Source organism: Penicillium cinerascens (assembly GCF_028974065.1).
Source record: "Penicillium cinerascens strain IBT 15544 chromosome Unknown contig_24_segment0_segment0, whole genome shotgun sequence".
Taxonomy (NCBI): domain Eukaryota; kingdom Fungi; phylum Ascomycota; class Eurotiomycetes; order Eurotiales; family Aspergillaceae; genus Penicillium; species Penicillium cinerascens.
This window is the reverse complement of record NW_026695290.1, coordinates 1,252,751-1,277,849: the sequence shown is the minus strand read 5'-3', so window position 1 is coordinate 1,277,849 and position 25,099 is coordinate 1,252,751. Positions and strand designations below refer to the sequence as shown.

Sequence of the window (25,099 nt, the reverse complement as noted above, 5' to 3'; positions counted from 1 at the left end):
TTTCCACTCCGGGTGTCTATGCCTTCTTTTATCCTACGGCATGGTTTCTCTAATTTGGCCCTAGCTGATATTCATCTCACAATGTCGACCGATACCGTTTCACCGTTTCGTATTTCGCTGCACGACCAGCTCGGCCTGGAACGCAATGAGGCCTTCCGTGCCATGCGCGAACAGCTGCGCCGCCAGGACTGCGGCATGGAAGGTCCCAGCTTCTGTTCTGCCCATCGCCACGAGTGCAGCTCCGCCGAGCAGGACTCTTTCCGCCTGCATCGCGACATCATCCATACTCTCCTCGTCCCACTATTCCTGATCAACCATCAGGCCGGGCGCATCGCTGCTCGTGCCCTGCCCAGCAAAAAGGGCGCCGAGCCCGAGCGAGTCTTCCGGGGCGAGGCCCGCAGTGCCTTTTCCTGGCTCAATTGTATTCTCACCGAAGAACACGATTGGTATCTGACGGCGCGGTGCCCTGCATGCATCGTCCTTCACGTTCTCAACTCCGAGCCTACAATCCGCTTTGTGACCGTGGCCGCACAACTCGCCGGACCCCGTTCCGGTTTCGGCTGCTGGCTCGCAGCCCTCGAGACTGCCGTCTGCGAAGACTCCTTCTGGGGCGACTCTTTCTGGCCCGAGATCGAGGAACGCGCTTCGCGCTTGACTGAAGGTGTGCAGGAGCTGGTTCGCCAGTGTCACGAACTGCGAGCCACCCTCGACAGCCCAGCCTGTACTCCTCCTTTGGCCAAAACCTCTGTCCCGGTCTACGAGCGCTCGACTTCCGCCTGCACTATTGCTATCAAGCCCTCCAGCTTTGCCCGAAAACAGGTTCGGCTCGGCCGTGAGGAGCAGCGCTACCGGTCATCAATGGCGCGGAACGCATGGAACTGCTCGCGTGAGTTGCGTCAGCCGCTGGGCGGCAGCGCTCCTACCCAGTCGCGCCGACGCTCTATGACGTCTTGAAAAACTGCAGAGGATGCGGTTCGATATTATCACCGCATTTTCCGATTTTCCTCCTACAAGATGAAATGATCTTGACATCACCTCTGCTAAGCAGAACAACCCCGATACAAGATGTATCTCCAGCCTCGAGCACAGGACATCGTGAGCTTTCGAGCGAACCGGAGGATACATGGGAGGAAACTGCCAGGTATCGCCAATGCTGTAGACACGTCATCGGTAGCCGGATTCCCTTGTCGGGCACCTTGATCCGGTCGAGATGCAACGGACAAAATATCGGAAGGCTAAGATCTACGACCAGCTGTCTCATGAGCGCTTATGCTGGCGATTCAGGTCAGTTGGATCCGGAGATATATTTCCGTGGGGAACCTTGGAAACCGGTCGGGCCCATGGTCGCACGACAGAGTCCAGATCCGTCCCAAAAAGGGCCACGAAACCAGCACCCGTCAACGGGGGCAAATTTCCGCTATATAACTCTAATGATAATATATTCATTTCGATTCTCAACCTTAATTAAATCCGGGGTACCGTACTCTCTCAAAACAAGAAAATAGAAAATCTTCTCGCGCCAAGACAGGACACGTTTTAGGCCGTGGTGGCAACGGCTACACTCTATCTGAGACCCGGTGGAGCCTGGATGAGATAAAAACTGGGCTGCGAACCAGATCGGGCCCTACGGTGGAAATTACGGTCCAACGGCCTTGATCTCCTGGGCTGTCATGCTGTTTTTCACCCGCAAAACCGGAGTGATCCGAAGAAGGGGCATATTCTACCAAGCAGGTCCTACAGTAGGCTCCTAGGGGGCGGGTGTCAGCACGGTCTACAACGAATCTGGCCCCGATAGCCCAGTCCAGATGCCTGCAGTATGGGTCCCAGGGTACGGCATACTTCCATGCGAACCAGACACACACGACCCCTCACAGTGGCGAGTACGATTACCGGAAACGGAGTCTGATCATATCCCCGGGACACACCAGGTCGCGCGGCCCTCGTCACGGGGGGGAGTTTCATCGAGATCGATTCCGAACCTTCCACGGAAAAGGTCTGGTTCAAGCGATGAAAAAGGGAGGGCACAACACGAGTCAGCAATCAACTCGATGCAGAACCGAGAATGATCGCCCCAGCCGCGTGGGGCGCCTCAGCCAGTCGCAGGGCCGCCGGGCGTCTAGACGCTGCACATTTTTAGCACGGCCTCTGGTCAACACAACACTTTGAAGTTTGGATCATAAATGCACAATAATCTATCTCGTGGGGAAGAGTAATATAGTATAATTTAAATGGGATTACCCGAACGATCCACCCACAGATGCCCTGTGTAACGAATGTATGGGCGATAGGCGACGGTCATACTTGGAACCGATGACTCGACGACCCTCGGTCTAGAACACTCGCCGGGTCTAGAACTGTTCGGCCCCCGTACCGGTACCTGCTCCTCGCTGCGTTTTGCCTCTTCGCTCATGTATCCGGTACCTGTAAGCCTGGGTGCTCTTTTCGCTCCCCTTACGTCGCCCAAGTCCTCTTCTTCTGCGGCTTTTCCCTCTTTTCCCCATTGCTACATTCCTTCACCTCAACCTCTTCACAACTCTACCTCTCCCCTCCCACGACGGCTCATTCATGCCGGCCGCTGTATCTCTCCGCCCTCCGGACCGGACAGCCTGGATGAATCCTCAGCAGTGCAATGGACGGTGCTGGCCTGGAATGAACGGCCCGGACGACTTGATCATGCACGCTGCTGCCACTGTGAAAATCGACCCTGAACGCCGTCTCTCCAACCAATCTCTCCCGGACCCGTCCACCGACGGACCTAGCCCAGCCAAGCTTCGTCGACGAGCCTCGCAGGGCTCCCTCCGCACCAGACCTTCCACGGTTTCCCGCTTCTTGTCAAAGGGCAGCGTGGCCGTCCACTTCCCTTCCTGGGAACACCGCAGTTCCACGCCGGGCTCGCCCTTCCGTGTCGAGTCTCGAAATCGGTCGGCAGATTCTCGTCTTCGTCTGTCCACCACCGTGTCTCGCGGGCCGAGACCGTTGACCGGCCATTCACACTCTTCGTCGCCTTGGAACTCGCCCTCCTCCTTCCCGGCAGACTACCCCTCTACCCTGCCTCCCACGCCGCCGGACGACGATAGCCACGTTGCGTGGAACCCGCAGTCCGAGATGCTGTTGTTTGATGAGCAACCACACCGGGAACCCGGTTCTTCGGCCTTGATGCACGATGGTCCGGGCGTTGACACCTCCCCCACCACGGCCCCATCAGACACTCTCAGCAGCCCGTCCGACGGACTCTCTCACGGCTCCTCCAGCTCCGGAGGAAGCCCTGGTCCACATGACGAGATGGACTGCCAGCAAGACGTTGGATCATGGTTGGATCAGGGAATCAACGTGACTGGTAAGCGACATCCCTCACGGGGCCTTTTCTGTCTGTTACTGACTCGGCCATAGTATCATCACTGGGAATTTCCAATCCACGAGGAGATGCCGTCAAAATCGTTTCTCAGACACTCCCGTACCCGCCGACGGCCGATCAGTCCATAGCGCTGCCGCGAAATGACAGCATCTTCTGCTCCATTGTCCAGGCCGTGCACAACCACCTCCAGCCCGGCCAGTCGCCCTACATCAATGTCACCCACGCGGTGCCCGAACAATTCAGCCTCTCCAATCTTCCTCACTCTCCCCCCAGCACTCCCCGTTCTCCGACCGCCGCAGTCGACTATTTTAATGCGACCCTCTTCTCCAGCGCCGCAGTCGTAGGAGCCTACCACGACTTCCGCGGCCCACTCCAACGACAACACTCCCACGCCCCAATGCCCGTCGTCCCTCCGCACAGCGTTCACATCTCCGTCCTCGAGCGGTACCTGCCCCCACCATCCGCACAGGAGTACCGAGACCTCTTCTGTCCTACCCGACCTTCCTTCCTCGTGGACCGGCTCTGCGAGCTATCACCGAACGGAGGCTCCCTCCTCTTCACCTACCCGACCAAAAAGGGTGCCTCCACCTTCAAATCCCAATATTTGGGCCCTATTCTCGACCCGTTGTTGCGTCAACTCGTCGTGGTAAATGGGTTGTCCGCTGATGTCGGTCGCTTTCTGGGCAAGCTGTCAACAGTATCCCAGATGGATGACTTTTCAACGATGAAAGCCAACATCGCTGCTCTCTGCGAGTCCTTGAGCTCGCCGTCCTCGAAGTTCGAGATCGCTGATGCCGGCAAGGCGAGCACCCACCTGGATCGCAGTCTCTGGGTCGAGTGGTTCATCCACCAGGAGAAGGCTCGGATGAAGGAGGTTCTCAGCCTTTACTGGCAGAACGGCCGCCGCGCCCCGGCCAACAAAGCCATGTCCTCTGGAGGACCCGGTGCCATGATGGGCGACAAGGAAGTCTCCTCCTCCATGTTGCTCAGCGAGATCTTCGATGGCATCCGGAAACGACCGTACGGCGAGGACAGCGAGCCTCGCGACGGCGTTGAGTTGGGTGTGTTCGTGATCCGTCGGACACACTGACCAACCACCCTTACCCCTTAAATCTTCCCTTCTATACACCTTCCTTTGATACCATATCGCTTTTTATAGATGGTTCCCTGCAGCTTGCTGCAACGATGTCATATGGGACCTCGACACTGTCCCCGGAGTTGGCTCTCGATATTTTTTTTCATTCTCTTATTTCGGCCGCGATTGCGCGCCATGCATACTGCGTCGGGCGGATGGTAAATGAACGTGAATACCCATGATGTTGGTCTTATTTGGCGAGATGATTCTTTTTTTTGTTTCTCGATGGATATAAATATACAAAGAGTTGCAGTTTCAATGTATAAATCTTCCTCGGAATGTGTTGATTCTGTAGATAGGGAGGGTGAGACCTCCGGGTGATACGTAAGGCAGCGTCAGGCACTGTTGCTTGACCGACTCTTCGGTCTTGTTGATAAGGGGTTGGATCCAGCCATTGAGAGGGACCAGGATTCTTTTACCCTGATAGTTCGTGCCCTGGCAGCGGTACTTTTACCCTGCAGCCTGCCTTCGCAAGGGCTTAGGTGGAAATTTTGTTTGTTGAGACATGAGACTTATGGGTCAATAAAGCGTGTAGAGAAAAGGTAAGCTGGGGTGTTCCACGAGTACCTGAGGTAGACCACAATTGTAAGATTCAATGCATCTTAATACGACTGTGACATCTTCAATGGCAGTGAATAAATACAAAGGCAGTTTAGTTACCCTGGTATATACCGAAGGCATTGGCTGGTCCAGCCAAACGGCACGGTGGATCAAACGTCACCACATGGACTCATTCACCAGAGCAGTCTCAATCCATATTGTTCATTCCTACAGTTCCTCTGGTTTCTTCTTTACTCTGCCTTCTCCTATCCATTGTCCACTGTCTGAATAAGCTAATTTCATCACTCTCTATGCTTCGGGCCGGTGAAAAGTAGCACCGACCCTAAACCGCATCGGGAATCCATGCTGCAGCGCCGCTTTTCTGACGACGAATTGCTTCCTTTCCTCCGCTATTTGCTCCGGTGTTGGTCCTATTGCCTTGCGATTGCAACTATTCTCGTCTTTGTTCTCTACTCTCCACTCTCTGAACACAATCTTATCGGCCCTATGGCTTACTCCCCAGGGCCCCCGTCGCCCGGCACTGGGCCCGCCTACCATGGCGGTTTACACTCCAGAGGTCGCTCTACAAGTCCCACCGGCGGTGCTTCAGGGCCGATTTCCAAACGCGACAAACGTCGCTCTGCACTTCAGGAGCGTCTGCATGACTTGACTGCTACCTTTAGTCAGAACCGCGACGCCCAGTTTCGCCAGCAGCTTCATTCCCTGCAATGCGACATGACCCTCATTAACAACGCCGACCCCTACCAGCCCGGCCCACTGCCCGACTCTTCCGAGGATGTTGCGCAGCTCATTGAAGAGACCGTGGGCGGTGGAAAGTTCGCCAAGGAGATGGCGAGCTTGTCTGGTACTTGGTACGCCAAGTTTGTACAGGAGGTGAACAATGTCAAAGAACAGAGGGACGCGGATTTGGCTCAGATTATGGTATTTTAACTCCTGCAATTTCTTTTGACAAGTTACACAATACTGACCAGGGCCCTTTAAACGTTACAGGGCCGACACCAAAATAGCCTTGAGCGACACCGCCGCGAGTACGACTTCCGCCAGCATTTCGCCAAAGAAGAATTCAACCAGCTGTCTTCGACCCTACGCGAGCGATTGATGCAGAGCATCTCGAGCAAACGGTCGCGTCTGATGCGCGAGAAGGAACAGCTCGATATTGCCGATACCAATGCGCTGCTGCTTCATCCCAACCAGTTCAGCATTACCAACCCCGCCAGTCCCGGTGGCCTTCACAGCAACCGAAAGACTCGGCACACACGGCACCGGGTGGATCTGGATGAGCTCGGCAATGGAATCGTATCTGAGTTGAACAAGCGCAAGCGCAAGGCGCCGGAGGAGGACGTGGGTTCACCCGTGCGGGACGCGGGCGGCACGACTCCGGCCGAGCGCCAGAAACAATATCTGGCTCAGCAAACTGCGCCTACCTACTCGATCCATTCACTGTTTACGGACAAGGAGCTTAGCGCGCACGCGAACCAGGCGCACGTCGCCACCCTGCACTTCTTCTCGACGTCGAAGCGCTCAGACCAAGGTTCCGGCGCCGTGACCAACGGCAACAACACCGACGCGGATGAAACTCCTGAAGTGACCGGGCACGAGGATAACGGTACTCCTACGGCAGACATGATCCGCACCGCGAGCCAGAACTTCCACGTCACACGCTCGACTCGCGGCACGGCAGCACACAGTGCTCTTAGCGCTCTGGCCGAACTGGCCGACAAGCCCGCGGCGCGCCCCGCCCTTCCATACCACGTCTTGTCCAACTATCATGCACGGCCCAACGGTAATGCGCCCCCTCTAACCTCGCTGCTCAACGACGAGGTCGACGACGATTGCGCGCGCTTCGATCGTCTGCATGGCAAGCCGCCTGGCTGGATTGATTCCTCTCTCATCGAGCTGGTCGCCGCACCACTGCCTTCTGATCCCGTTGATGGTCATCCGCCCAACCCCGACCACTTCAACGCCCTGCACCCAGAGTTCCCATCCAGCATGGGCATGCACCTGCAACCTGCGCGACCTCATCCTGGCCCCGAGATGTTCCAGTCCACCGGGATGGAACGCGAACGCAGCAGCAAGCGCACCCGGAACCACTAATGGGCCTGCGCGCACAAGGCGTATACATGTAATTTAAGGAGGGGAACTCGGTGTCTATGGTGGAATCGGGACTTGGCTTTTTTTTTTCTTTCTTGGTGACAACGATGGGTGGGAACAGGCGTCCGGTCATTTTCAGATTCAGATTCTCATGTCTATTTTTCCTCCGTCGTTTCTACAGCATAATCTACTGGACCTGTTCCATTGCGTCTCTAGAATGTTCCCCAGTAAGGTTGTGGTCAGCTCATCCTTCAGTCGGCCTCGGCAACATCCCCGGATGACGCCACCGATGATAAGCACCGTGGGACAGCCTCACGATCGGATGACTCTATACGGATTTGGCTCAATATTATTGACAAATTGGAGGCAAGACCAGGGATAAAGTGCGAATGAGGTGATTGCAGCTGGAAATGGAGTCATCACATCATCTCATCATCTCATCATCGCCGAATAGCCGCATCTCCCTCCGTTTCTCCGCCCTCGGCGAGATGACAAATGCCTCGAGTTACGCCGACTGGACTTTGCTCACTAATCTAATCTCCTTCTTGGATGTTCAGAAGCTGTATATATATAGAGTGATCAACTCTTCCGCTAGGAGTCATCATTCAGTGTATACTCTGCAACTTTCATATCCCGCATCTCGCATTCTGCATCCGCCATCCAGCAACCGCTCTATACTTCATACTCGAACTCCAGCTCCAACTCCAACTACACCCACCATGATGACCACAGAGACGACCACAACAACACCGCCAGAGTATATCCCTCGCGGCCCAACAACCGCCGACCTCACCTTCTACGCCCCACCACCAGACAATAGCGCGCCCTTCAACTACGTCGAATCCCCACCTCCAGGCCAACCACAACGCAACTACCTCGAAATCCCCCACTCCGTTCCCCTCAACGACATCCGCGGCCACGAAGCGGAATACAACCTAGATAAAGACTCCGTGCAAGCACTCCAAAACATCACCTCGGCTGCAACATACGCAACCTTCGACTCCGACGCCGCCGTCCGCTCAATCTACTACCCAGAAGTCGAACAACTCCTCCTCTCCAAACTCCCCGGCGCCCACAAAATCGTCCTCTTCGACCATACAATCCGCCGCCAGAAAGATGGCGCTCCTCGACAGCCCGTAACACGCGCCCATGTCGATCAGACACCGCGCGCAGCCGCCGAGCGAGTTAGGCTTCACACCACCGACCCGGAGGAAGCGGAGAAGCTCCTCGCGGGCCGATACCGCATCGTGAACGTATGGCGCCCGTTGACCGTTGAACCGGTGCAGTCGGCGCCGTTGGCGTTTGCGTCTGCGGCGTCGGTGGACGAGAATGATCTTGTACCGATTGAACATCGGTATCCCAATCGCACTGGCGAGACGATGGGTGTTAAGTATAATCCAAACCAGAAGTGGTTGTACTGGTCCGGGATGACGGGGGATGAGCGGTTGTTGCTCAAGTGTTCGGATTCGCGCGGGCTTAGGGATGGGGATGTGGCACAGTGGGTGCCGCATACGGCGTTTTGGGATCCTCGGACTCCTGCTGGTGCGAGGATTAGGGAGAGCATTGAGGTTAGGGCCTTGGTCTTTGGTTGAATGGTGTTGTACTATGTTGTATTATGCTTGGTGTGGGTTGGGCTTGGATTGCATGTCAAGGTTTGTTTTTATAGTTGGATTTTACGATCGAATCAAGATTGGATCCTTAATCGCTTGAGACTTTTTTTTTTCTGTGATAGTAGGCTAACACTAGAGGTTGTCCTGAACTGGACTCGGGAGTAAGCCAGCGATCGTGGTAGACAGTCTGAGTCTATTCACAAGCCTATGGATAGGGTTAGAAACGTGAATAGATTGCCACTGGTATTACGCGACGGACAAGTGGTCCCGATTACGGCTGGATATAATCATGATGACAGGCGGAAGTCATGGCCGATTCTTCTATCACAACGTCCCCGTTTCACACTTGCAGCTCTGGAAAAAGACCGAGATCGAGATACATCATCATCCATGTTCAGACGCCTTGTCTTTGTCCGGTCCCGCGCCTGCATCTATACACTCACGCCCTATGTATCTGCCATGACCGCCGTATCCAGCGACATAGCAACGACTGCCAGCCCCATACCGCGCCCTTCGTTCCATGGAAAAGCCAGACGACCACTAAATACATACAAGGGCAAAACAACGACACCGGCGCCTCGTGCCCGTATCCTTCCTACCATTCAACACGAGCACCGCGAAATTGAGTACCACACGCGCAAGATCCTGAAATCATCAGACCCAGACGAACAAACCAGATACCAGAACCTGTTCATCTGGGAACTAGCACGGCACATTATCGGCGAGGAACTAGTCATCTACCCTGCCCTCGCCAAACACGTAGACGACGGCCAAAGCAGAGCAGACAAGCGCCGCATCGAGCATCAAACCATCAAACAGCAGCTCAATGCATGCCAGGGACTTCAGGTCACGGATCCACGCTTTGCGCCGACTCTCGAAGCCTTGTTGGATGACGTGGAGTATCACTTCAAGCAGGAGGAGAGCAGCGACCTCCCGGCGTTAGAGGATGAGCTATCTCAGGCAGATAGCGAGGCGCTAACGAGCTTGTTGGATCGCACGAAGATGTTTGTGCCTTCTAGATCACATCCTTTGGCGCCGAGTAAGCCGCCTTTTGAGACGGCTGTGGGGCTTTTGACTGCGCCCGTGGATATGGTTGCGGATATCTTTCGAAAGTGGCCGCATCCTTGAGAACGGTTAAGGAAAGGGGTGCGAATTGTGTGAAGAAATTTGCAAGAGATTACATGTAACACAATAAATGGGGGTTTAAAGGAGACGAGCTTCGCGAGAGAGATGTTTTCATGTTATGATTCATTCCCATATCTACCCCGGTCCTATACCTCGGATCTTCATCCCCGACATGCCACAGCCGTGGACTCTGTCGCCAAATTGGATGCCAGGTTTCGATACTGCGGCAGCCGACGGAGCTTATCCAAGCCAGTAGCATTGCTTCTATTAGGAGAAACATCCTGCTCCTCTTCCAACGCACTCTCCACGGACCGACGCCGCTTCCAAGACTTGCGAAACTGGTTCCGCTCCTCCTCCTGCTGCCTCATGCGCATAAGCATAAAATCTTCATGAGCTTCTTTCTCTTCACTCAGAGTTTTTATCTTAGTAGGGGTGACGATTGTGTTAGAACCAATATTGTCTGCGAATAATGTCACAATAACCATCTAATAAGACACGGGACACGTACATAGGCCAACCAAACCTCCTGCTCCGAGCTCCATGCTTTCTGACACCGTTTCAACTGCTTCTCTGCCATTACAAGCTGCTTTTCTTGTTTCTTCGTCCATCGACACTGATTCCGGATGATACTAGCCCAGCTCACGGCTCGGGAAAACTGCTCGCGTGCGCAGGCCGTGCGGTCTGAGAGCCGGTGGGTCTGATGCTCGGATTCCGAGCCCGAGTCTGTTTCAGAGCTAGATGCACCCGAGTTCGTGTTTTGGTCCCGGGGCTGCCTCACCGCTATATGCAGGGCGTCCAAGACGTCACATTGGAGTGTTGTGCAGGGGTATTCGGCTGATTGATTGCCGGGTGGGGGCTCCTCGTGGGATTCCTGGTCTGGGCTTTTCAGTTCGGGGTCCTTCTCTTTGCTTGTTGATTGTCTTCGTTTCCATGGAAGAGAGAAGGGGAGGGCGCGTTGAACAATAGCAATGACCGACATAATGATAGCCCGAGGGTAAACCGAGTCCGTGGGAAGATAGCTGTAAAGAGCGTAGAGTGAAAAACAATAAAACATTTTCCGCATGCAGCCCTTGGTACTCTTATAATGTCCCAGAAATTTCCCCGAGGGGCGTTGTACTTTGGTTCGCACCCAGACCGGCATCCTAGAAGAAAACGAAGGTGCAGGAATTCGCATGAGAGTGGGGGATCAGCCCGGTGCGAATCAGATACGTTTTCTGCTTGGTTTGCCACGCGAAAAACACGGACTCTGGGGTGTCCCTGGTTGGTCCAAGTGAGTGATGGCTGCAGCGTTGGTCGAGACTTCAACCGCTGCCCATTTCTAGCGTCGCGCACATGTGTCTTGACGACGGTAAGTCCTACCTCTTTTTGGGTTGAGAGCCAACCTTTAAAGACCTTCGGTGATATAATAGCTAGTCTAGAAGGGAATGAATTCGTAAAGATAGGCCCTATTGTTCGTCGAACGGCGTATATCTCCGCCGCGGGACATACATCCGGCGTCAACCACGGAGAAATAAGGAACATTGCTGCATGATTCAGGCCTGGTTGACCAGAGTTATCTGGTAGCGGCGCATTATAATGAATACATACAAGGTGTTTGCAGCTGTGCCCGACGATCCACTTTGACAAATGTGGTCGATGCATTCATTTGTATAGCGTCAGTGACGGGGAGAACCCATCCCATGTACATAACGCCAGAGTATTCAAGTCATAAGGTCAACAATAATAAACCAACCACTCCATACAAAGCAAGCCGATGACCATGAGGGAATCTTAAAATAAACCAAAAAAAACCACGGACGCCATCGACTAGTATCCATCATCCCAACTATACGCCAAAGAAAGGATCAAAAGAAATTGCGTTTGTGTTCATCGCCATGTATCGACAGAGACCCCGCGGGTCACCTTGGCCTTTCGCTCTTCTCGGATCTGCTCGCCAATGATGATGCTGATCAGACGCCGATGCAGGTCAGCTTCTGTCCAGTCGACCTGCCCGGATCCACCGTACTGGACGTCGGCTCGAGAGAGATCATGTACAAAGCGATCAATGATGGCAAATTGTACTTCGGTGATGGGCACCCCGTGACGACCGTCCGAGGTCCAGATCCAATCACCGATAATTTGTGCACGCCCCGGTGCGTCATAATATGGGAATCGCTCTGGGTCCCGTTTTGCCATTCGGTACAAGCGCCGAAGTGCCTTGTAATGATCGTCGGAGAAGTAGCCGAACACCGCCAGAGGTCGCGGTCCAGACAGTTCGTGGTGATCGTCGTCAATGAGGCTTGCAGCGTCGCGTTTCGCACTTTGATTGGGCGCCCCTTGTTCAATGAACAGATCTTCCTCCTCATCTTCATCATCCTCTTCTACCGATTCTACCGAACGCACGTCACGTTTCACGGTTTGTTTGGGGGGCCTTGTTCAATAAATAGATCTTCCTCCTCATCTTCGTCATCCTCTTCCATTGAACGCACGGTATCTTCAGGATGCAATTGAGGAGCACCGGCTGTTTTGTTCGAGTATCGCGGGGATTCATTCAGACGGATTGAACGCGGCGTGTGCTCGAGATGCTCACGAACTTCTTTCGCCGATTCGATGCTATCCATTTCCTGATCCTCGTCATCCTCCTCCTGTGATTCGTTCCCTGAGGCGGCACTCGAGCTATCGTCGTGAGCATCAGCCGGGGCTTTCAGCCATCTGGGGGTGAGGCTAGTGATTCGCTGGAGCCAGGTAGACCCCGGGGCGTCCGCATTGGGCTGCTGGGGTTGTTCTGGGGTGGCGACAGACTCTGCCTGGATAGATTCAGTCTCGTGCAGATCGGAATCGGAAACGCTACCAGTCTCGTCTACCTCATCTGGTTGAGGCTCTGAGGATGTAAGCTTGTGCCTCATGGCGGGTGAGCTGACTTGGGCCTCCGATTCCCTCTCTGGAGACTGAAAGATCGGTTGTAGACGGACACGCTGACCAGCCTTGCGCGAGGAGGCAGACTTGATGGACGACCCATTGATCGACGGAGGCTGGGGACCAGACCTCCGACTTAGGATACTCCGAGGAGTACTTGTTCCATTGTAATAGCGCGCATGGTTTGGCGTATCCTCCTGTGCCAGTAGAGCCGACAGATCCACGTCCTCGTCCCGCAGTTTGCGAATATGAGTTGGTCCAAGGTACTTCGTGTTGCCGTCGTCCATTGTCACGTAAGCTGGAGATGAACTTAAGGAGTTTTCGTTCGAGTAGGCTGCGTCTATTCTTCTCCAAGCCCTGTAGCCATCGTCTGCCGGAATTTGTTCGCGATCATCCGAATGTTTTGAAAGGAAGCTGTTGTCGCGGGCCTCTTGTTGCCAGATATCATCAAAACCTCCGTCGTCATCGTCCATGGTTTCCTGCTCAATCTCTACTGCCTGGTTGGTGGTATGGGATTGAAGTTGACGGTCAAATTCTGAGTTTTCAGGCTCTTGTTGCCAAATGTCGACAGACTCATCATCCTCGTCATAGGTCTCCGGCTCAGCCTCCGTTGCTTGATTTGCCGTGCGCGAACGCTCCGCCATAGGCACCGACTCCAAATCTCGAGGATTCTCCGGCGGAGGCTCTTCCACAGGCTCTGCCTCTATGGGTTCCTCTTGGAAGGGTTTCAGTTCGAAAGGATCTTCTTCCATGACCTCCTCTTCCTCCAAAACTTGCTCATCATCATATAGAGGACTTTGTTTGAAAGGCGCTTCTTCCACATGATCTTCTTCCACGAGCTCTTCCTCCAAAGGCCGTTCATCGAAAGGATCTTCGTCCACGATGGACTCTACATCGGACTGTGAGTGGATGTCAAATGTATCTTTGCCACTGACCATTTCACCTTGAGAGACCTCTTCATCACTTTGAATGGTGATCAATCGTTGGACATTCGTCGGATCCCGAGCTTGCCGGCTGACAGCCTGTCGTTCGATATGCCATTCGTCCTCCCGCTGGATGCTTCGTGGGCCCCATGGACTTGGTTGCGGCGAGTGTGTTTTCCCAAACTGAGGTGACGGGTTGACGACTTGCACTTCGTCATCGTCGTCCCAATCTTCCTCCTCGATTTCCTCGACTTCCTCGACTTGTCCCTCGTCGCCATCCATCCCAAGATCGATGTTCTCTGCCTCCTCGTCTTCAGCCGGATCTTCCGCTGTTTGCCTCTCATGTGTCGGAGGCTCTTGTTCGACGTCAGGAGGATTCCATATCTTCTCAGGCGAAGCTGCAGGCAGCTCGGGATACGAAACAGTGGTAAGTGGGCTCTTTCTGATCGGATTTTGAGATTCCAAACGAGCCCGCGAAGGAGGACGTAAAGCGGAAGAAGGAGCCAGGGCAACCGGACTTGGCCTTGTTGAGCTGTGACTGTCATCTTGCAGGCCACCGATACCGCCTGGCAATTGTCGCTTCAATTTGTCGCCAATGCGTCCATTATCTCGCCTATTGGAAGAGTCGCCTGTTGATATTTTGGCGCTAGAGAGGCCATATTGCTTGGCTGAAGGAAGTGTATCCAAGGAGACCATAGTGAAGCCCTCGCTTTCCATAATTGAATCGAACTCTTCGTGCTCGTCCGTAGGGTCCGGCTCAGAAGGTGGATCATCGTCTACTGGCTGTTGTTGTACTCGGGGTTCTTCATGCTGGGCTTCTTCCTCGGCCAGCGAAGAAGTGGGAGTGGGTGAAGGATAGGTTCGGGGTGAGGTGCTGTCTGCTTGATGCGCAGACCTTGCAGATGAAACGGATTTTTCTCGGGTCGGTGATGGCATTTTTGAGGGGGTAGAGTGTATGTTGTCGTCATGATCAAGGTAGTGATGCTCTGCAGCTCCAATAACTGGTGTACCGTAGCTGGCTCTACCGTATTCGCGGTCGATGCTCTCATGGGCGTTGTCGTTACCCCATCTATCCCTATTCACAGCTGGTGTTGGCGGGCGAAGAAAAGCGACAGGCAGATCGTCAGCTCCGAGGGAGTCACTGTCGAGACCGTCTGTTCCAAGATTCATTGGTGTGAATTGTCGAGGCGAATCAGCTCCGCCGTCAACAGCAATGTCCATCGGACTGAAGTGTAAGTCGGGGCCAGATGATATCGCTGGTGCTGGCGTTGGCTCTTCTTCTGCGACGGGCACCTCCTGTGCCTTCGGCTTCGGCGTGCCATTGCGTGGTCGGCCCCGTTTACCCTTCTGCGGACTTCCACCTTTTGGCCCGGGGGTGTTCCCTGCGCTAGCAGGCCACGGCGACCCATTCGGCATCTGAACGTCTGATTTCCTTGGGCGCCCACGTCGTCTTGCCGGTGTTTTTTCCTGTAGCGGACTCCTGTCGTCCTTCAATGGAACCATGGTTGTAGTGGTAGATGGGCGCAGCCGTTTGCGTGACGGGCTGCCATGGTTTTCGTTCTCCTCGTCCTGAGTTGCCTCGAGGGTGACCCGAATGCGCCACGGGCTGACGTTGCCGTCCTCTCCCTTTTCTGGCGAAAACGACCTCTGGCGACCATGGAGCTTCATTTTAGGCGAGCCGGGGAGCAGGACATCATCGAATCGGATCGAATGCGCGCTCTTCGCAGGACTGAGGCTCACGCGCGATCGCTTGGCCGGTGTTTGTTGGCGTCGGAGGTTGGCGGGCGACAGCCAGCTTTGGCGACCTACGAAGGGCTTGATGGGGGAGGAGATGAGGTATTCGGCATCACCTGGAGGGCCGAGGATGTCGGGCGAGGAGCTCTGGCTACGCGACGTGCTTGACATGGCGGGCTGGATGGAATCTCGGCACGCGTGCCGCTAGGGGGCGTGGAGAGAGCGCACCCTGCGGAATGCGCTGATGAATAAGTCACGATGGCCAGGATATGGCCCTCAAAAGGCCAGCGAAACTGTACAACCGCTGACAAAAAGCGCGGGGCAATGCGTAAACAAGAGGCTCGAGGCGGCACGAATCGGTGACGGCGAAACGTGTGTTATGTAAGCGCATCCTAATCAGGAAGTGATGTAAATATCCAAGTCACAATCCTCATACTGTGCTTCTGTGCCTGTGTATGTCTCTGAAGATGCATCAAATATCAATGTCTCTAGGACTGCAAGATCTGGAGTTACACAAAAGCAGTGATTTTCATCTGCTGAAGCTCGTTATCCACGGTACTGACATCAGGCACTCGATTGGGGTTTGAGTATTAGACGACCTACACATGGCGACACCCCACAAGCGCCTTGACCGACCAGTACCATACCGCTAGTTCGAGTAATATCTCGCTTCGTTGTGAGGATATCCGGGCAATAGATCTGAGGCCCGTTTCTCAGGTTCGAGCAGAACAAGGACCGGGTACGCCCTTTGGGGCCAGTGGGTTTGGGCACATGCAAGATCTAGATCCATGATTGGGAAAGTCACGAGACCCTGCACAGTCCTTATATCTAGGATACTATGAAGAGAGCGCAGGCTTTTGAGCGAGTGGATAATATACATGTCTCGGTCAGGTATGACACCTCAGGTCACGTACGGCCGGATGCATCCCGCACGCAGCACAGACATTGCGATCTGACTACGGCCAAATTCCGGGCAATGCCCAAGTTCATTGAAAACCAAAATCCCCCCTAGGGTAAGGAAACCGAACGAGTCAACGATCGGCGCACCAGCGGGAGGCAGGGTAATTCGTATACAATTGGGCCGTGCCAGGGACGGGAATTCCTCCACCGGAGTTTTGCCTTCCATGCTCCAGGGCTTGGACCAGGGTCCTCAAGGGTAGCATTTGGCATTTGCCATCTGCGCCATCTGAAGCTTGTCCCAGCACCGCACTAGGACCGAATGGGCCTCAATTGCGGCAGACCAGCTCACTAAGGTCCCCACCGACGTCTTTGCCCGAGCGCGGACAGCCTCACGAGGGGCTCGGATCTTCCTCCCCTCATCCTGCGAGCCTCCGCTTCTTGGTCTGGCTCCAATCATTGACCGGGATCCTCTCACGCAACTGCTTTTGGGTAATCCGTGATCTATCTCACTTTAGTTTGGATCTACCCCGGTTTCCTTGCCCCGCCCCCTAGCGTCAAGCCATGCGGAGGTAAGCTAGCGTTGTATGACGATGTTTACCGGGTTAGGGAAGGAGCTTTCATTACCATAAAATGCGCGTTCCCCTCAGCTTCTGTCGCTCGTTCTTATACCCTGCGCGGATCACACCTCGGATTCTTCTCTGTTATTGCCTCTTGTTTCTCTCCGTCACCGCGACTCTGGGTTTCAAGATGCACTTCAAGTCCTACGCGACGGCTGCCCTTTATGGGTTGCCTGTTCTTGCCAATGCTATGCCCTCAGCCTCCTCTTCATCGGCTGCACCCTTGTCTTCTCCCAGCAGCTCAGGTGACAGTGGTCACTTCACCGAATACTCGATCAGCTCCAAGAACATCACGGTCAAGCTCATCCCTTACGGTGCGCGTCTGACCCACGTCCTGGTCCCTGATCGCGATGGCAACACCCAGGACGTCCTGGTCGGCTATGACGATCCCAAGGAATATCTTCACGACAGCGAAACCAACCACACCTACTTCGGCGCGGTCGTTGGCCGCTATGCCAACCGCATTAAGAATGGTACCTTCTCCATTGACGGAAACACCTACCACATTCCAGAGAACGAACACGGCGGTAGGGACACCCTTCACGGTGGCTTTGTCGGCTATGATATGCGCAATTGGACTGTTACCGCGCATACTCAGTCTGCCATCACTTTTACCCTGTTCGATGAAGGCTTCGAGAACTTCCCAGGCGACGTGATCAATCATGCCGTCTTCAGCGTCTCGACGGAGAAGAGCGCCGAGAACCCCAAGGGTCTGCCACAATTATCCACCAAGCTTGTTTCCCTTGCTCTGACCGAGAAGACCCCCATCATGCTTGCCAACCACCTCTACTGGAACCTCAATGCCTTCAAGAACCAAACAATCTTGAATGACACCTACTTGCAGATGCCTCTCTCCGAGCGCTTCATCGCTGGGGACACCCTTGAGGTCCCTACCGGCAAAATCCTCGATGTGAATACCGCCTACGATGGCGCTTTGGACTTCATCGAACCTAAGTTGGTTGGCCAGGACATTGCAAAGACCTCCGGCTTGTGCGGTGGTGGCTGCACCGGCTACGATACCTGCCTTCTGATTGACCGCCCGCCCGCCTATGCAGCTCGCAACTCATTCGTCCCTTCAGTGCACATGGCCTCTGACACGACCGGTATTACCCTGGACATCGCCACCAACCAGGCTGCGCTCCAGATCTACACTTGCAACGGCCAGAATGGCACCATCGCGACCAAGGAGTCGCAAGCCAAGCGCAATAAACAGGAGGATGGTAATGCTGGCGCTGCGTACGTCAACAAGTACGGCTGCATTGTCTTCGAGACAGAGGATTGGATTGATGGCATCAATCAGCCCCAGTGGGGTCGTCTGCCGTACCAGATCTTCGGTCCCAATGATGGCCCTGCTATGAACTTAGCTACCTACCAGTTCGGCACTTTTTAAGTTCCACCATGCACATTTCACTTACATGTCCATAAGTACCATAATTACTCGATTTACTGCTTTAGCTGTTAACAAGAGACCAATACCCATGGCTCGACCGTCTAAAAAGTAATAGCGCAATTCTTTTGCGTAAAGTTCAGTGCCCAGCCACCCAAGGAGGGCAATTCGAATTAGAAGCACTTTAGGTAAAGTTACAATTTTGACAGTATACCCGACCCGTTGTCACCGCTTCCCTTCACAATCTCTTCCTCCCAGTAGTTCGGATTGAACGTGATGGAATTAAGAGGATTCAACCGATGGGCTCTATTGTAGAGATCCTCGTACACACGGCCATCATATCGTCCGAGCGCACTGTCATCGCAGTTAGAAATAAAATTCCGCAGAGTTCTTGAAAGAAACAAGGTTTTTCTCACCTGTCCAGGAGGTAGTCAGGAATCATCCATGAATCAACCAGCTTCACGGCATGGGGTCGGATGCGCGCCATCAGATCTTGGACGCGAGCGGGAAGGTTGTTGAGATCGGCTTGAGACACGGCGTTGCAGCGGAAGACTACCATGAACGCATTGTTAGTTCGAATTTGTTGAGGAGTGAGCCATTTAATTAGGAAGTAGAGTCGCTTACATTCATAACCTTCATTCTCCATAGTGTGCAGTGCAAAGAGTCGATACAGGTCCCACATTATGTCTTTGCTAGAGTTGGGAAGGGTATTGTCTGTTGATAGGGCTTCATAGAAAGTGGCGACTAGAATTGACTGGGATTGTGCTGGATTTTTTATTAATATGTCATTGAACGATGCAGAAAGTGGTTGTGAGGTACCTTTGCTGAGTTTGTGCAGTTGAATAAGGAGATTGTTCCAGCTCTGCTTCTTCAATACTCGCTGCTCATAAACGTCATAGGCCTGCGAGTTGAGATTAGTATTTAGTCCGCATCATTTCAGCAAGTTATTGACTTACAAGAGCAGTAGCCCGCAATCCAAAGCTTTTGACAATGTCTTGGTCTCTGTTCAAGACATCATGGACAGATTGGCGTTGGCCGGCGCTCTGTTTGTTCCGAATGAAATCCTTAAATCCAGCTTCAGTCTTATCAGCACCAGGGGTGTTGGGGGACTTTGCAGCTGCCGTCATTTTCTTGATCAAATACGCCGCAACTTGCTGGGTGATCATCCAGTTATCGCCTTCGACAGTTGGCTTAGAAAGATAGTCATTGTTCAGTTGAATCAATCCACTTCCCCCACCGAATCCATGTCCGCCCAATGCACGACGACATGTTTCAATACCATCCGCGGCCAGCATAGTGCACAAACTCTTGAGCCCGGAAGACATGCTGTGCATGTGAGCTAGAGAGCGAAAATCACCTTGCTCGACATCATTCCGCGTGGTTTGATAAACCGAGCGCATAGCCAATCCAGTGTAATGAAGGGCAAATGTAGTCGCAAGCAAGGGTAAAATACGAATCTGCACCGTGGGATAATCGAGGACGGACATCTCTGGTCCACTTTTATCGCTATCTCGGTCTTGGAACTGCCGTCGGATGGCAGTATACCGTACCGCAACAGTAACAGCGCGTGCTAGCACAAGCCTGGCGTGATGTACAATATTTGCACGGACATATGTCAGTGAACCGTACACCAGAGCAGGTTGCTCGGGCTTTGTATAAGCACCGGTCTCGGGATTGACACTGGAGTATCGGCACAGCATGGCAGAGTGGGGAATCCTAGCCATTATATTAGCAGTGTCGGGTTAAACAGTGACACTTCAGCTCACCGGAAGTTATCAAATAGCATGTACGCATTATCCATAGTAACGTAGCCATATTTAGGACCGATATCTCCGATCACCACCCCGTCCAGTGGCTGGTGGGTCTTCATATCACGCACTTGCACAATGAAGGGATGAGGACCATGAGATACATACTGATCCGGTGAGCCTGGCTTGGGAAGGAGAAGCTGTGCAACCACGATTGAATGATTGGCAATTCTACCCAGGCTCCCGTTCCACCATTTGCTTGCTGTAAGCGTGGGGCTATGCAGCACAAACTCCTTGGTGCGGCTATCCCAGCGCGCCTCTAGCTCCAAGCCTCGGACGTTGCTGCCATGCCCAAGCTCTGTCTGACCGTAAGCGCCAATAATTTTCCATTCCTCAATCAAGGGCAGCCAGTATGCACGCTGTGCTTCGCTGGCTTGCTCACGGATAGTGGTGACAAACATCTCCATATGCAGAAAGTACGGGGAGACATCATCGACCAGGTACTCGGCCATTTTGTAGTCTTCATGGCTCCACTGATGTTGATCGGTCAATCGACGCAGCAGCTTGGCTCTTGCAAGCCCTAGCTTGAATCGCTCTGGGCGGGACAGGTTCTGTTGTTTCTCTTTTGAGAGCATTGGCTCTCGCTGCAAGATTGGCAGAACTCGAGCCTGGCGCTCTAAGAATCCATCTGACGATAACAAGTGTCGGCTTAACTCATCCACTGAGATTTTGGACTGCTGTCGTTCTCGAGCAAGAGTTGTGGGTCCATCTGGTTGGCTTGGACGAAGTTTATCAGTGAAGTCGGGCATGTTGGTGGACTGCTGTTAAACACTTCGAAGTAGAATGTTGAGCTCTTATGATTTAGTAATATATGCAGACCTTCCCAATAGGCTCAAGCCCCTCATCGTGTTTGCCTAGGCACATGATGGTTTACCTGCAAATCGCCGAGTGCCGATTGCCGGATATCGATCCGCGGGGCAGATCGCGGGGAAGTAGCCGACTCGGATATTATCGAGGACCCAAGTTGCAGGCGGATGTATTTCGATAATTTATAAACAGCACTATTCGAGTTCTCTGTTTTAAGGAGTTCGCTCATCCATCTGATGGCGGGCAGAAGAACAGGGCCTGATCATATAGCAAGACAATAATGGGTGACCGAACTAAATTTGTGCCTTCGCATGTAGGGGGGAATATCCTCCCGAATTTACCCTTCTGTCATAAGTTGTTGCGGTACGCCCAGCGAAAGCCGTCGCGCATTGCCATCCGAGATGTGATTGCCGGCGTGGAAAAGACATTTCACGATCTCCTGTCGGATGCTCTGGCCCTTCGCAGTGAGATTGAGAAGAGTCTAAGTCGAGAGACTCTTCGTGAATTAGCCGAGGACAAAGAGGTATACATCGGTTTGCTGGCTCCCGGTGGCTATGAATACACGGTTGGCTTCGTTGCTATCATTGCACTCGGCGCCGCAGTCGTGCCAATGGGTGAGTAATACACCACCAGAGCCGAGAATCAAGCTAACAATTCTCAGCCTCTGGACTTCCTGTCGAAGAAGCCTCTTATTTCCTGCTCAAAGCGCGATGTGTTGCCTTGGTTGCGAGCACAAGTAGCGAAGCTCTTGCGCAGTCAATTGTGCGCTTCATGGGAGAAGAGAAGAATTTCCACATCCAGTGCATATCTCCTATCGCTTCTTTCTTTCGTCCCACGCTTCTCCCAGCAGATGACATTGTCATCTCATCAAACCGAGCTCTCGACATGAACGGCGCAAGCGGTGTCATCTTCACCTCCGGCACGACCGGTCCACCCAAAGGCGCCGTCCAGAGACGCACCTGGCTTACAGGCAACGCAGAGACGGACGCGGACTTTTATGGTATCACAGAAAGGGACGTGGTCCTCCATACCTTACCAGTCCACCATGCCTCCGGTGTGGGGCTCACCTTCCTCCCTTTCCTCGTCTCAGGCGCCTGCATCGAATTCCGCAGCGGTAGCTTCAATACGGCTTGGACATGGGAGCGTTGGCGGAAGGGTGGCCTCACCTTTTTCTCGGGCGTGCCTACCATTTATATGCGAATGATGCGGTACTATGAAGGAAACATTGCTAACCAGTCTCCCGAAGTGCGCGATCAATACATTGCCGGGGCACGGAGCATTCGCACCATGCTGTGTGGCTCGTCGGCCCTGCCTGGCCCTGTGCAGGATTTCTGGGAGAACTTAAGACAGAAGCCGATTCTGACTCGATATGGCGCAACTGAGTTTGGTGCGGTGATCAAGACAGACCTCGATCCGGCAGGAACACCACGGAATAGTGTGGGCCGAGTGGTTGAAGCGGTCTCTCTCAAGCTTGATGACGATGGCCATCTTCTTGTGAAATGTCCCTATATGTTCTCCAAGTGAGTTATACCTCCGGTTCAGTGCTAGAATACATTCATCTAATGATGATACTTGGCAGATATCTTCATGATGCAAAGGGAACAGCTGATGCACACGACAAAGACGGCTATTTCAAATCGGGTGACATTGCTCGTCGAGAAGGACCATACTACTTCATCCTCGGCCGTGCTTCCATTGACATAATTAAATCAGGAGGGTACAAAATCTCCGCATTGGACATTGAGCGAGAGATTCTCGGTCTAGACTATGTGTCCGAGGTGATGGTTGTCGGCGTGGAGGATGAAGAGTTCGGTCAGCGAGTTGCAGCCACCATAAGTCTCAAGACGGATCAGAACACGACTCGCAAAACCCTTACTCTCTCAGAGCTGAGAAGCGATCTTCGAAGCATGCTGACCGGGTATAAAATTCCAACTATTCTGCGGGTCATCAAGGGCGAGCTGCCCAAATCGGGGACTGGGAAAGTGCAGAAAAAGATCCTTGGGCCAAAGTTCTTCCCGCCAAACTATCGCGAGCTTCCCGACATCCAGGTATGGAGCAAAGAGAATAGAGCCAAGCTATAGATTCAATAAACAGCCTCCCTTGTCTTAGACTTTATTAAAATTTGTTAAGTTGGTAGTGAATATATGTTCAAACGTCTTTCTAGATGCCTTTTCAGCAGTTGAATTTTGTACTGGTGTAACGTCCAAAGCTCATCGACCGACACCAACAGGCTTTGGCTGTACACGGGGTTTAAAATCCATAAACAGCCTACTAATGAAAGAGATGCTATCCTGAGGCGCAATCTTATGGTGGACTTCAAGAATTCAAGCTCGGACAATGCTCTGTTTATTGCATACATTGAGGCCAGTTCAATTCTAAGAAAAATTATCATTAATCTGTATTTGCGTGGTGAATCTTTTGTCACTTTCATGATTTTCGCACTATGATGTTCGGCATTCGGCAATCGGTGACTTCCGAAACAGTGGCCTCCCGGCAACCTGTGAACGCGGGGAAATCTAGCTTAGCTCCGAGGCTGTCCAGCAAGTCGTCCGCGGCTTTTGGATTTAACAAAGAACAGCATTCCGATTGCCTACCTACCACATACACCATAATCACCATGGCAGACATTCCAAAATTCCAAAATTTATCGCTAGAGAGACATGGCAATGTATTCGTGTTGACCATGCAGAAGCCTCCCGAGAATCGATTGAACTCGCACTATTGCCAGGAAATGATACGGGCTTACCGTGCAGTTGAGAAACTGTTGGGTCCAGACTCTGAAGGTGCAGTGATTACGCGCGGTAGTGATGCTAAGTTCTGGTGCACTGTATGCGGAAACACATTTCAAGATAGCGACAGATTTGCTAACAAAAAGGCCTCTAGGGATTGGAATTAGATGAATCTGACAATAATCCTTTTGCAAACACGGACGGCTTCTACCCGGTCAGTACCCATTTGTTCCTGCGGCCTGGTTGAGAGGTTTGAGAAGAAAAAGTTGAACTGATATGGAATTGAAATAGCTTGTCCATACAATCCTTGACTTTCCATTCCCTACTATTGCGCTACTCACGGGACATACATTTGGTGGCGCCTGTCCTCTTGCACTGGCGCATGATTACCGCGTCATGAACTCGCGCCGCGGCTTCATTTCTATGCCGCCCGTCAATCTGGGGTTGCACTTTGATGGAATTGGATCTCTTCCACGACTTAAATTGCGCCCTCAAATTGCACGAAAGATGCTTCTCGAAGCACACAGGTGGACTGGAAAGGAGGCGCTGGAAGATGGTATTGTCGATGCTGTTGCCGAGCCAGAGAAGATGCTGGATGTCGCTCTGGAGCTGGGGGCAAAGTGGGCACCCAAGGCGAAGATGGGGTAAGTCTGACGATGAAGAGGCGAGTAAGAATCTTGAATTGGTATTAACTGAAGCTATTTTACAGTGTATATGCATTACTACGCCACGAATTATGGGGAGAGGCGATCGAGAAGTTCCAAAAAATCAGCTATGTTCATAGTCGGGTGACTGTGGCTCCGGCCAAGGCCAAGATCTGATCAACAGATGTGCTCGCCTACTCGTGTTATCTGAATATTTCGATTAGCGGAGGAAGTTTGCTAAGAAGGCTTGATAATTAACAAAGAATTTGACAGCGCGTAGTTGAATAGTGAGAAGTCGAATAGAGAAGGCAGAAGAACGCGGCCCGGGAGTCAAGATGGCGCCGGGAAGTAGAAAGACGAGAAATTATACCACCTAGGCATTCTATACGGAAATAGTATAATTTCAATGTTACCGACAATATCTTCGTCGGTGCGGAAGGAGATACAACATAGGTACATCCTGACTGAAATTTGCAGGCCCTTAATCAAAGGTTTTCTTCAGATTCGCAGAATTGACATACTATTGTCAGTTTCCGTTCTCAGTATATCGTCAGCATAGCGGTCCAATCAGCCCCATTGTCCAACAATATCTGACAGTATCATGAATGAAGTGTAGTTTTAATGGGGTAAATAGGATGCTTAAAATGGCGTCAAAATTAGCCATTTTGGTGCCTAATTTGCCGTCACCTAGCGTTGTGGTGTAACATTTTGGTTGCGGGGAGCAGGAAAAAAACATACCATCCAGGGGATCTATATGAATCTAGTACATTTGAACGGG

General features: G+C 52.8%; 11 protein-coding genes across 11 annotated transcripts; 8 read left to right on the top strand and 3 right to left on the bottom strand.

The window, feature by feature from the left end:
- Window positions 1-81: 81 nt before the first annotated feature.
- N7498_003576 (uncharacterized protein) lies at window positions 82-954 on the top strand (the record flags this gene model as incomplete). The annotated part of the gene is made up of 1 exon (XM_058450638.1): window positions 82-954. The coding sequence occupies one exon, from the start codon at window positions 82-84 to the stop codon at window positions 952-954; it is 873 nt and encodes a 290-aa protein (XP_058310100.1).
- Window positions 955-2,565: 1,611 nt separating this feature from the next.
- N7498_003575 (uncharacterized protein) lies at window positions 2,566-4,445 on the top strand (the record flags this gene model as incomplete). Its single annotated transcript, XM_058450637.1, has 2 exons — window positions 2,566-3,337; window positions 3,391-4,445. The coding sequence occupies 2 exons, from the start codon at window positions 2,566-2,568 to the stop codon at window positions 4,443-4,445; spliced, it is 1,827 nt and encodes a 608-aa protein (XP_058310099.1).
- A 1,092-nt stretch (window positions 4,446-5,537) lies between these two features.
- N7498_003574 (Sds3 domain-containing protein) lies at window positions 5,538-7,145 on the top strand (the record flags this gene model as incomplete). Its single annotated transcript, XM_058450636.1, has 2 exons — window positions 5,538-5,972; window positions 6,042-7,145. The coding sequence occupies 2 exons, from the start codon at window positions 5,538-5,540 to the stop codon at window positions 7,143-7,145; spliced, it is 1,539 nt and encodes a 512-aa protein (XP_058310098.1).
- Window positions 7,146-7,861: 716 nt separating this feature from the next.
- On the top strand, window positions 7,862-8,734 carry N7498_003573 (putative methyltransferase; the record flags this gene model as incomplete). The annotated part of the gene is made up of 1 exon (XM_058450635.1): window positions 7,862-8,734. The coding sequence occupies one exon, from the start codon at window positions 7,862-7,864 to the stop codon at window positions 8,732-8,734; it is 873 nt and encodes a 290-aa protein (XP_058310097.1).
- A 477-nt stretch (window positions 8,735-9,211) lies between these two features.
- N7498_003572 (HHE domain protein) lies at window positions 9,212-9,880 on the top strand (the record flags this gene model as incomplete). Its single annotated transcript, XM_058450634.1, has 1 exon — window positions 9,212-9,880. One exon carries the CDS (start codon window positions 9,212-9,214, stop codon window positions 9,878-9,880), a length of 669 nt encoding a protein of 222 aa, XP_058310096.1.
- Window positions 9,881-10,038: 158 nt separating this feature from the next.
- Window positions 10,039-10,931, bottom strand: N7498_003571 (uncharacterized protein; the record flags this gene model as incomplete). Its single annotated transcript, XM_058450633.1, has 2 exons — window positions 10,039-10,299; window positions 10,386-10,931. 2 exons carry the CDS (start codon window positions 10,929-10,931, stop codon window positions 10,039-10,041), a joined length of 807 nt encoding a protein of 268 aa, XP_058310095.1.
- Window positions 10,932-11,743: 812 nt separating this feature from the next.
- N7498_003570 (putative AT DNA binding protein) lies at window positions 11,744-15,600 on the bottom strand (the record flags this gene model as incomplete). Its single annotated transcript, XM_058450632.1, has 2 exons — window positions 11,744-12,246; window positions 12,447-15,600. 2 exons carry the CDS (start codon window positions 15,598-15,600, stop codon window positions 11,744-11,746), a joined length of 3,657 nt encoding a protein of 1,218 aa, XP_058310094.1.
- A 1,476-nt stretch (window positions 15,601-17,076) lies between these two features.
- On the top strand, window positions 17,077-18,336 carry N7498_003569 (aldose epimerase family protein; the record flags this gene model as incomplete). The annotated part of the gene is made up of 1 exon (XM_058450631.1): window positions 17,077-18,336. The coding sequence occupies one exon, from the start codon at window positions 17,077-17,079 to the stop codon at window positions 18,334-18,336; it is 1,260 nt and encodes a 419-aa protein (XP_058310093.1).
- A 191-nt stretch (window positions 18,337-18,527) lies between these two features.
- Window positions 18,528-20,890, bottom strand: N7498_003568 (Acyl-CoA oxidase; the record flags this gene model as incomplete). The annotated part of the gene is made up of 6 exons (XM_058450630.1): window positions 18,528-18,687; window positions 18,750-18,885; window positions 18,958-19,098; window positions 19,153-19,234; window positions 19,290-20,049; window positions 20,100-20,890. The coding sequence occupies 6 exons, from the start codon at window positions 20,888-20,890 to the stop codon at window positions 18,528-18,530; spliced, it is 2,070 nt and encodes a 689-aa protein (XP_058310092.1).
- Window positions 20,891-21,228: 338 nt separating this feature from the next.
- On the top strand, window positions 21,229-23,029 carry N7498_003567 (uncharacterized protein; the record flags this gene model as incomplete). The annotated part of the gene is made up of 3 exons (XM_058450629.1): window positions 21,229-21,562; window positions 21,610-22,468; window positions 22,528-23,029. 3 exons carry the CDS (start codon window positions 21,229-21,231, stop codon window positions 23,027-23,029), a joined length of 1,695 nt encoding a protein of 564 aa, XP_058310091.1.
- A 536-nt stretch (window positions 23,030-23,565) lies between these two features.
- N7498_003566 (enoyl-CoA hydratase/isomerase family protein) lies at window positions 23,566-24,498 on the top strand (the record flags this gene model as incomplete). The annotated part of the gene is made up of 4 exons (XM_058450628.1): window positions 23,566-23,775; window positions 23,832-23,891; window positions 23,969-24,321; window positions 24,387-24,498. 4 exons carry the CDS (start codon window positions 23,566-23,568, stop codon window positions 24,496-24,498), a joined length of 735 nt encoding a protein of 244 aa, XP_058310090.1.
- Window positions 24,499-25,099: the final 601 nt, after the last annotated feature.